This window comes from Arachis ipaensis, chromosome B01, assembly GCF_000816755.2.
Source record: "Arachis ipaensis cultivar K30076 chromosome B01, Araip1.1, whole genome shotgun sequence".
NCBI lineage: Eukaryota > Viridiplantae > Streptophyta > Magnoliopsida > Fabales > Fabaceae > Arachis > Arachis ipaensis.
In genome coordinates, this window is record NC_029785.2 from 47269130 (window position 1) to 47280603 (window position 11474).

At 38.5% G+C, this 11474-nt stretch overlaps 1 protein-coding gene across 2 annotated transcripts in view; it reads left to right on the forward strand.

Moving 5' to 3' along the window:
* Positions 9502–11474, forward strand: part of LOC107630134 (protein NRT1/ PTR FAMILY 6.3) — an 8156-nt gene continuing 6183 nt past the window's right edge. For both annotated transcript variants that reach the window (XM_016333193.2, XM_016333201.2), the window contains exons 1-4: positions 9502–9801; positions 9907–10084; positions 10304–10343; positions 10679–11250. In XM_016333193.2, coding sequence (XP_016188679.1) covers positions 9687–9801; positions 9907–10084; positions 10304–10343; positions 10679–11250 — 905 coding nt within the window. In that variant the 5' untranslated portion in view covers positions 9502–9686. The remainder of the gene's footprint in view (positions 9802–9906; positions 10085–10303; positions 10344–10678; positions 11251–11474) is intronic.

Below are 11474 nucleotides of genomic sequence, written 5' to 3' on the forward strand. Positions count from 1 at the left end.
TCCTATTTAGTAGGTTCAAAAGTGATTGTGTATACTGACCATGCTGCTCTTAAATACCTACTCACAAAGCAGGATTCAAAACCCAGGCTCATAAGATGGGTGTTGCTTCTGCAAGAGTTTGATATAGAAATAAGAGACAGAAAAGGGATAGAGAACCAGGTAGCTGATCACCTGTCTCGGATAGAACTAGTAGTAGGGGCATCCCACCCTCCTACTAAGATCTCTGAAACCTTTCCGGATGAGCAACTCTTCGCCATTCAGGAAGCACTATGGTTTGCAGACAGGAAAAGGAAGAAGCATGAAAGGCTTCTCTCAATAGAGTCAAATAAAACCCCCACAACCAAACTCTAAGTTTGGTATTAAGAGGCCATCATCATGTTCTGAGTATCTGTGAGGCTCCATGAGAGCCCACTGTCAAGCTACTGACATTAAAGAAGTGCTTGTTGGGAGGCAACCCAATTTTACTTATCTATGTTAATTTCTATTTTCCATTGTTATTTTATGTTTTCTGTAGGATGATGATCATGTGAAGTTACAAAAATAATTGAAAAAGCAAAAACAAACTACAAAACAGAATGAAAAATAGCACACCCTGGAGGAGAAGCCTACTGGCGTTTAAACGCCAGTAAAGGCAGCAGAATGGGCGTTAAACGCCCAGTCTGGCACCATTCTGGGCGTTTAACGCCAGAAAAGGGCAAGAAGCTGGCGTTAAACGCCAGAAATGGGCAGTAACCTGGCGTTTAATGCCAGGATTTTTCTTCTCCTCCTTTCTTTATTCTTTTGCTTGAGGACGAGCAAACCTTTTAAGTTTTGGTGTGGAAAAGCTCAGCTTTTTTGTTTTTCCATAACCATTTATGGCACCTAAGACCGGAGAAACCTCTAGAAAGAGGAATGGAAAAGCAATTGCTTCTACCTTCCAGTCATGAGAGATGGAAAGATTCATCTCAAAGGTCCATCAAGATCACTTCTATGAAGTTGTGGCCAAGACTCCTCATTAAAGAGGACAAGCCCATCACTAAGAAAAGGATGGAGCAAACAAGAGAGCCCACTCATGGACCTCAACAAGAGCATGAGGAAAATCATCATCATGAAATCCCTGAGATGCCTCAAGGGATTCATTTTCCTCCACAAAACTATTGGGAGCAAATTAACACCTCCCTAGGAGAATTAAGTTCCAATAGGGGACAACTAAGGGTGGAGCACCAAGAGCATTCCATCCTCCTTCATGAAGTTAGAGAAGATCAAAGAGTCATGAGAGAGGAGCAACAAAGGCAAGGAAGAGACATTGAGGAGCTCAAACACTCCATAAGATCTTGAAGAGGAAGAACTAGCCGCCATCACTAAGGTGGACCCGTTCTTTAATCTCCTTGTTCTTTATCTTCTGTTTTTCGAATTTTTATGCTTTATGTTTATCTATGTTTGTGTCTTTATTACATGATCACTAGTGTCTATGCCTTAAAGCTATGAAAATGAATCCATCACCTCTCTTAAATGAAAAATGTTTTTAATTGAAAAAGAAAAAGAAGTGCATGAATTTCGAATTTTAAAATAGATTAATTATTTTGATGTGGTGGCAATACTTTTGTTTTTCTGAATGAATGCTTGAACAGTGCATATGTTTGAATTTGATGTTTATGAATGTTAAAATTATTGGCTCTTGAAAGAATGATGAAAAAGGAGAAATGTTATTGATAATCTGAAAAATCATAAAATTGATTCTTGAAGCAAGAAAAAGCAATGAATAGAAAAAAAAGAGAGGATGATATGCGGAAAAAAAAAAGCAAGCAGAAAAAGCCAATAGCCCTTTAAACCAAAAGGCAAGGGTAATAAAAAAAGATCCAAGGCTTTGAGCATCAGTGGATAGGAGGGCACACAGGAATAAAATCCTGGCCTAAGCAGCTAAACCAAGCTGTCCCTAACCATGTGCTTGTGGCGTGAAGGTGTCAAGTGAAGACTTGAGACTGAGCGGTTAAAGTCGTGGTCCAAAAGCAAAAAGAGTGTGCTTAAGAGCTCTGGACACCTCTAATTGGGGACTCTAGCAAAGCTGAGTCACAATTTTAAAAGGTTCACCCAGTTATGTGTCTGTATGGTGTTGTGATGAGTGGATAATTTATACGCTTTTTGGCATTGTTTTTAGTATGTTTTTAGTATATTTTAGTTAGTTTTTATTATGTTTTTATTAGTTTTTAAATAAAAATCACTTTTCTGGACTTTACTATGAGTTTGTGTGTTTTTCTGTGATTTCAGGTATTTTCTGGCTAAAATTGAGGGACCTAAGCAAAAATCTGATTCAGAGGCTGAAAAAGGACTGCAGATGCTGTTGGATTCTGACCTCTCTGCACTCGAAGTGGCTTTTCTGGAGCTACAGAAACCCAATTGGCACACTCTCAATTGCGTTAGAAATTAGACATCCTGGGCTTTCCAGCAATATATAATAATCTATACTTTGCTCGAGATTTGATGGCCCAAACAGGCGTTCCAAGTCAGCTCAAGAATTCTGGCGTTTAACTCCAGAACTGGCACAAAAGCTGGAGTTAAACGCCTAAACTGGCACAAAAGCTGGTGTTTAACTCCAAGAAAAGTCTCTACACATGAAAGCTTCAATGCTCAGCCCAAGCACACACCAAGTGGGCCCTGGAAGTGGATTTTTACACTAAACACCCTAGCTTACTCATTTTCTGTAACCCTAGGTCACCAGTTTACTATAAAAACTACTTATAGTGATTCATCTTGTACCTCATGACACTTTACACATTTCCTATTGTATTCTCTACGGCATGAGTCTCTAAACCCCATCGTTGGGAGTGAGGAGCTCTGCTGTTCTTCATGAATTAATGCAATTACTACTGTTTTCCATTCTATCACGCTTGCTTCTATTCTAATATATTCATTCGCACTTTAACCTGATGAATGTGATGATCCGTGACACTCATCATCATTCTCATCAATGAACGCATACCTGACAACCACCTCCGTTCTACCTTAGACAGAATGCATATCTCTTATAAGCTAGAATCATTGGCGGCCATTCCTGAGATCCGGAACGTCTAAACCTTGTCTGTGATATTCTAAGTAGGATCTGGGAAGGGATGACTGTGACGAGCTTCAAACTCGCGAGTGTTGGGCGTAGTGACAGACGCAAAAGGATCAATGGATCCTATTCCGACATGATCGAGAACCGACAGATGATTAGTCGTGCGGTGACGGTGTATTTGGAACATTTTCACTGAGAGGACGGGAAGTAGCCATTGACAACGGTGATGCCCAACTTAAAGCTTGCCATGGAAGGAGCCTTGCGTGCATAAAGAAGAAGATAGTAGGAAAGTAGAGATTCAGAAGACAAAGCATCTCCAAAGCCTCAACCTGTTCTTCATTACTGCATAACAAGTATTTATTTCATGTTCTTTTACTTTTTACAATTAAATTTGAGAATTATTGATATCCTGACTAAGAGTTACAAGATAACCATAGCTTGCTTCAAGACGACAATCTCCGTGGGATCGACCCTTACTCACGTAAGGTATTACTTGGACGACCCAGTGCACTTGCTGGTTAGTTGGGCGGAATTGCAAAAGTGTGATTGTAATTTCGTGCACCACCCTTCCTAGCTACAGGCAGAGCATTAATTGATGTTGAGAAAGGAGAATTAGTGCTGAGAGTGCATGAAGAGCATATAGTATTTCATGTCTTTAAAAGTTTGCAAGATCCCAATTAAGAAGAAGAGTGTATGAAGATTGATTTAAGGGATCCAAACTTGAAAGAGGCACCTAATGAGTCACTTCCAATGCACTTAAGCTCATGCTGGAAACGAAGGGAAAAGGTAGAAGTGCTGCAACAAGCTCAAGGAGTTGAGACGGAACCACAACCAAAGCCTACATATGAGATCCTAGGTAAGAACCTTCCAAAAATTGAGACTCCAAAACATAAACCACCTCCTGGAAAAGAAAATAATCCCAAGAAGAAAATACCAAGAGGGTGGAGAAATAGAAAAATTCCCACTGAAGGCTTCACACTAGGGGATAAAGTGATGCTAGCTTACCAACCAATGGAAACATCCCCACATTTCTCTGGATACTACACAGTGAATAAGATCCTCTCACTTGAACATGTAGAGGTCATCAAGAATGATACTTGAGGAAAGCTCACAGTGAGAGGGGAAGGGTTAAGGCATTATGTTCATCATCCTCCCAAATAAGGGACAACTGTCAAGCTAGTGACGATAAAAGAGCACTTGTTGGGAGGCAACCCAACTAGAGGTAACGCTCTTTTCCTTTACAGTTTCAATAAGAAAGTTAAGTAGATTGACCTGTATTGCAAGGAGCTAAGTTTGGTGTTGCACACCAAAGTAATTCAAGGGTGAATGTTGGATGCTAAGTTTGGTGTTCCACCAAAGATTTCATTAAAAACACATTTCAACCCTCAGCATGACTAGTTCTCAGCTCCAAACAATCAGAAAAGCTACTTAACAATTGTTCAGTTTCTAGTTCATAGTTGCTTTCTAGTTTATAGTTTATTTTCTTAATAAAAGCACAAGGTTTCATGTATGTGATTAATCTGCTGCATAAGAGACATTGACAAGGAACTAAGTTTGGTGTTCACACACCAAAGTAAGTTCAAAAGCCTACAAACATTCATGCATGTTAACCATTTTTCAAGTGATTGGGGAACAAGCAACTTCCAATAACTTTGCAGGAATTTAATCAATCTCTTGGAAGAACTAGTCATCATCATCCAAGGACACAAAGTAGAAGACAAAGCTATGGATGATGATGACAAATGGAGAGCTAGAAGACACCACCAAGAGGTTGTATTGTTACTTAATTCCCTCTTATTTGAAATGCTTTAGTTGGAAGTCTAAATGTACCCTTGCTGATTAGTCTAAGTTGTTTGCATTCTGTTTGTTTACTGTCTTTTTATCCTTTAAATAAGTGTGCTAGTCTAAGTGTCTACTTCATTTTCATCTGCTTGAATTTATGTCTTGTTCCCCTTTGCATAAATAAAAGAAAATGTTGAAACAAGAAGTGAAATTGTCCAATTTGATAGGAATGAGAATAAAGTTCAGTGGTGGTATGTGCTTGATTGTTAGTAAGCTCACTAATAAAGATGAAAGGTAGAGTGTCCTTTTAAGTGTGAACTTAGCTGCTGTTTGTGAAACCTAAGTAAATAAATACCTTTGGAAGAAAGAAAGAGTAAGAAGGAAAGGAAGAAAAGCCAAGAATTGGCAACAAAAATGAAAGAAACAAAGAATAAAGCTAGATACCAATAGCTTAGACCTTAAGACACATGCCTGTGCTGCTTTTGTATTAGGATCTGCTTGGATAATTAGGTTCTGAGGAGTATTTTAAAACTTGGTAACTTGGATTAACTAATCCGGGATTATCAACCGAAAGTCCACTATCAAAAATAACCTAGTTACAAGGCATTTAGTAACCCAAAGATGTGCTGGGCAGCAATGTTCTTAAGAAGAATTGTAAGCCAAGTGTCTATGGTGAATATCTGTTGACTGAAAAACAAGCTAAAAAGCTGCTACAACACATAACACTAAGCTGCAATTGAGGAATAAGTTTCTCAGCAGAAGAAAAACAAAGAAAAAAATCAAACACCAAGGATGATGAATAATAAGGTTCACAGTAGCAAACCATAGTTAACACTTAAAGGGACATCTCAAACCTGAAGACTAATAAAAGTAGAGCTTCAAACAGATCCTGCATGAAATCCCATGAATCTAGATTGAATGCTTTCAAATAAGGACATACATGCTTATCTGTTTTCATTCATTTCTCTCATTGTTTTACTGCTTGCTTGGAGACAAGCAAGATTTAAGTTTGGTGTTGTGATGACAAGTCATCTTATGCTAGTTTCACAAGCATTTTTCACTTGTTTTCATTAGGTTTCATGCACTTTCTTGCACCATAAGTAAGTAATTGGATTGGAATTTCATGCCTTCCTTAGTTCAATCAGACATGGGTATTTATATGCTTTTTCATAAGGTTTATGCTAATTTTACTTGATGTTATGAATGATGCAATTACCTTGTGATTATAGCAAACTTTGATGCATTTGTTTGATTGATAACATGTGAAAAAGAGGCAAGAAAGAAGCAAGAAAGAAGAGGAAAAGGCAGAGGAAGAAGCAAAGCAGAGAAAGTAACGTTGGTGGCAAAGTTGGCTCACCAACATTACCTCAAATGTTGGAGGAAACAGGGGTATGCAACATTAGTGCAATTCTGGGTGCCAACGTTAGAGGAAACGTTGGTGAACCAACGTTACCTCCAACGGCCTTTGAAATGTTTTAAAAACTGGAGCTAGAAAAATTTTGGGCGATGCGTACGCGTCGAGGATGCATACGCGTGGAAGAGCAATTCATGCATACGCATGAGCTATGCGCACTCGTGAAAGGGCAAAATTTACCATCGACGCGTACGCGTGACCAAGCCAACGTTGGAGGTAACGTTGGTGGACAAACACTACCCCCAACATATGCGATAGGGAGCCCAAAACTTGGAGTTGAAAAACTTGCATCGACGCTACGCGTGGGCCACACGTACGCGTGGGCCATGCGTACGCGTGGATGCAGATTTTGGCCAGACACGCAAATGCGTAAGCGACGCACACGCGTGGATGGAAAAACGTTGGTGCACCAACATTGAGTCAAACGTTGGTGCCAACACTCATCCCTTTCGAAATCCTTCTTCAAGCCAACGTTTGACTCAACGTTTTCTTACAAATGTTGAGCACCAACGTTGACACCAGCACCAGTAAAATTTAGCACCCATGCAGATCACTAACAGGAATTACCAATTACCCCTCTTCAACATCACTGAGACCCATTCTAGCTTGCTTCAACAAGGCCAAAAAGCCCAATCCAAGGACTTGAAGACTAAATTAGAAAGTGTATAAATAGAGAAGAATTTGATTTAGAACACAGGAAGCAAATCTGAGATCTGAGAGGCTAGAGAGTCAGGATCCCAATTGGGAAACTCTGCACTCAATTCTCTTTGTATTTTCTCTTCTGCATTTTTCTGCAACTTCTTTGTTTACTGTTTTGATTTGAGCAATGATGAACTAAACCCCAAATTTATTAGGGGGAGGAGATCTATTGTAATCATAATGAATCAATGAAATTCTTCTTCTTCTCAATTCAATTGTGTAGCTATAGGATATCTTCTATTTTGATTGTGAATTATTCAGTCCGGAAGGGGTTTAATTCAACTGAATGTGGATGTGAGCCTCGGATGGGGAATCATCTACATTAGAATTGGATCTCTATCCTTCACAATTCTCCTAACCAACACCATTCGGGAGGAATTGAGGTTTTGAGAATTTGTGTGGCATATGGATGAGAGAATATGCTCTAACTCTTCTCATGACAATTAGATCAAGGAATTGGCAAGATTGATTGTGATTAGAGAGATTGGATTGCCAAGGAATTGGGATCTAATCAATTTCAATCTGCCATAGATCTACTCATATGATTGAGAAAGGAGTTGAGACTCAATTGGTTCATGATAGATTATGATATCTCCAATCCCTGATGAATTATTTTCTTTGAATTTCTTCAATTTAGATCTCTCTGAATTTAATTCCATTGTTGTTATTCATTGCTGTTTTGATTCCCTCCACCTAATTCCCCTTTATAATTCATGAAATTTAAGTTTCACTGCAATTTAGATTCTGCAAATTTTGATTCTGTAATTTGATTAGAGGACGACGCTGGTTAGGGCTCTGCCGCCATCGCCGTCGTCATTGAGCGCTAGTGAGAAAAGCTCGAGGAAGAGAGAAAACACGATGGAAGAGAGAAGAAGGGGGTGCTTCGTCGCCGCTGAAGCTCTACCGCTACTGCTGAGGCTTGCTGTGGTCGCCGTTCTGCCACCATCGAGCTGTTGTGCCGCCGAGGAGCTCGAAGGGAGGAAGGAGGGATGTCTCACTGCCGTCGTGCTCTGTTGCCGCGCTGTCATCAACTGGAGCTCGCTGCTGAGCTGCTGCACCGTCTCCAAGCCATTGTGTCATGATGCTTGCCATGTGCACCCAATTGGATCTGCTCGCATATGTGTTCTATGTTTTCTCGGTAATGACCTTTCTTCACTCCATAATCATTTTCTCTTCTTTTAGGTTTAATTTAGGGTTTTTCCTTTCAAACCAATGAAAATTAATTAATTTTGCATTCTAGTTTGTGAATTTTAAAAGCCATTTATTGAATTGAGGCGTTGATATCACTCAAGTTCAATTTCACTGTATGATGATGATGATGCTTTCATAAATATGATTAGTATATCCATTAGAGTTAGTGTAAAGTTCTTTCAGGTTGTGTGAATTTGAACTCCAGTACAATGGGTTATTGTTTATTTATTATCAAGCCTAAGAGTACATGGAATCCGTTACAATTTGTTTTCTCAAAATTTTGATTCCATTGTTGATTTTATCAGAGGAAACATGAATTCAGAGGAAGCTGCACAAATTTCCAAAAAAAGTACCAGGTCCTTAGCATCATCTTCTGCATCGACTTCTAATAATGCATCTTCTGCAAAAGTAAATAGCCTGGGAACACTGACAGGTACACTTTTTATCTTTTTTCTTTTGCTCTCGTTATTGCCTAGGAAATTTGTTTCTTTTTTATCTGTTATTGTCCGGCACAATATTGCTCCTGTTTAGGAAAGTTCTCGTGGAATGCAAGGTTTGCTACTATTGTATGCTTTACCAGTAAGGATTGCTTGAATTTTTATAAATGTAGTTAATCCAAACAAGTTTTGTGATGTACATAAATGGCCTCATTGAATTACTTCCATATTATTAGTTTATTGTATCTTGTATATTGTAACAGCTAACAAGTTTATAGGATTACTATAACAGCATGATAAAACCTTCTTAAACATTATTGTAGCCGTGTAGGTGATGAATATTTTTGTACTGATTTATTAACAAAATTTTATTTTTCTCTTTTTTTTCTGGAAATTTTGTAGAGTCTAAAGAAAAACCTACAAAAGTTATTTAAGAAGGAAGGTAATATACCTATGGTTCATTTATTTATCATCAATCTTTTGTATTGACTGAGATTGTTGACGGACACAAGGTTACATTTATACAGAGTAGCTATGGTATATAATAATATGGCTATGCTTTAAAGGTAATGCAGTAGAAAAAATAAGTGTAACCTATTTTAGTAAGCATGGAAGTTGAAAAGCGTAGCCTTTGGTTCTGAACAGCATCACTTGAAAATCACACCCTATTCCCAAACGCAAAAAATGTAGTTTTTGGTACAGAAAAGCGTAGCTTTTGAAATAAACAACGATTGAATAGACATCCCCTACTAAAGCGTCTCCATAGTAAAAAAATGTAGCCTTTTCCTAAAGCATNGGATTTCAAACACTAGATAACAATTTGTATAAAAAATAAAAAAAAATAAAAAACGGCATCATAATTAATTTAATGTATCCTAGTTCATGATTGCCGAGGAGGAACTTAACTTTTTTCACACATAATTCTAATGAATGATTGGGTAGCTAGCTAGGCAAAGAGCCTCTCTCATCTATGATGAACATTATTAAAATCTCAGTCGTAATTCCTTCATGGTCCCTCCTCACCTCGCTCTACTTATATATAAACACAAGCCTCCGAGAACCTTAACTCCCTCGCCCTCACCCAACTTGGTGACCTTTTCCCGTCTCTTCTCGATCTCCCCAATCAAAAATGGCAACTTTGCCTCAAACACAAGGGGAGACCATTCCCGATGCCTGGGACTACAAGGGTCGCCCAGCTGAGAGGTCCAAAACTGGTGGTTGGGCTGCTGCAGCCATGATCTTAGGTCCATACTACTATTACCACACAAATGTTTTTTTATTTTGTACAGAGATCAGATGATGAGAGTGTAAAGTTAATGTCTTGTTTTGATTGTTTTTATGTATAATAGGAGGAGAAGCATGTGAGAGGTTAACCACGCTTGGAATCGCGGTGAATCTGGTGACGTATTTGACGGGTACGATGCATTTAAGAAATGCTGCTTCTGCAAACATAGTAACCAACTTCCTCGGAACCTCATTCATGCTCTGCTTGCTCGGTGGCTTCTTGGCTGATACTTTTATTGGAAGGTAGAATGTTGCTTTCTTAATGCTTTGTGTTCAATGATACTTCAATCTCCTTGGAATATTTTACTTCCAAAAGGGAAAAAAAAGTGTTTGAAAGACAAGAGCTGGATTTAATTATTTGTTTATATATATAATTTTTTTTTATTCAGATTAACTTTTGTCTTTGCACTTTTTACATGTGATCACTCACTGGTTTTCTTTTGTCCATTCTGTCCGTGACAGATACCTCACCATAGCCATCTTCGCAACCGTTCAAGCAACTGTAAGACATTCCATTTCATCTCTTTTAATCATCTTTCCACTATGTTTATATTTACATATCATGATATTAATCACTCCGCTTTGCTTTCGCCACCAACAAAAATTGGATTCTACGCGCGAATGAGTATGCTCAAGGAGAATACTTTTAGGACTTGTTTGCAAGTTGGAGTTTAAAAATATATCCTAATAAAATTCCAACTCGCAAACAACCCCTTAAAAAAAATTACTTGGCTTCCTTTGGTGAAACAGAGCATGTCCTGCTTTCAAGTTCAGTTTTTTAATTTCTTTGTTTAGGTATTAATAAAAATTGTGTATGATATTGTGTCGGTACAACAGGGAGTAACAATCTTGACAATATCAACCATAATTCCGGGACTACACCCTAGGAAATGCAAAGACCCATCCACACCTTGTGTACCTGCATCAAATACCCAACTCATGGTACTATACTTGGCGCTATACACAATCGCCCTCGGCACCGGAGGCCTCAAATCTAGCGTCTCAGGCTTCGGCTCCGACCAGTTTGACGAGTCGAACAAAGGGGAGAAGGGACAAATGACTAAGTTCTTCAACTGGTTCTTCTTCTTCATAAGCATAGGGTCCCTTTTGGCTGTTACGGTTCTTGTTTATATTCAAGATAACTTTGGCAGGGACTGGGGTTATGGTATATGTGCATGTGCTATATTGTGTGGATTGGTTGTGTTCTTGTCTGGAACTAGAAGGTACCGGTTCAAGAAACTGGTGGGGAGCCCGCTGACGCAGATCGCGGTGGTGTTTGTGGCGGCATGGAGGAAGAGGAGGTTGGAACTGCCGTCAGATTCGTCGTTGCTGTTCAACGTTGATGACATCATCTCTGATGAAGCAATCAGTAAGAAGAAGCAGATGTTGCCTCATACCAAGCAGTACCGGTAACACTTTTACCCAAGTTTTTACCTTATTATAAACAGTCCGTACAGACATACATCACGTATTCATACATGAGTATGGTTAGAGGGATAAAAAAAAAAACAGATAGAAGTTATCTATTTATTAATTATCATAATAATTAATAAATATTAAATAAGATAAATTATAATTATTTTAATTAATTCTTCTATTATAAAATATTTTTATTTATATATTATTCAATCTA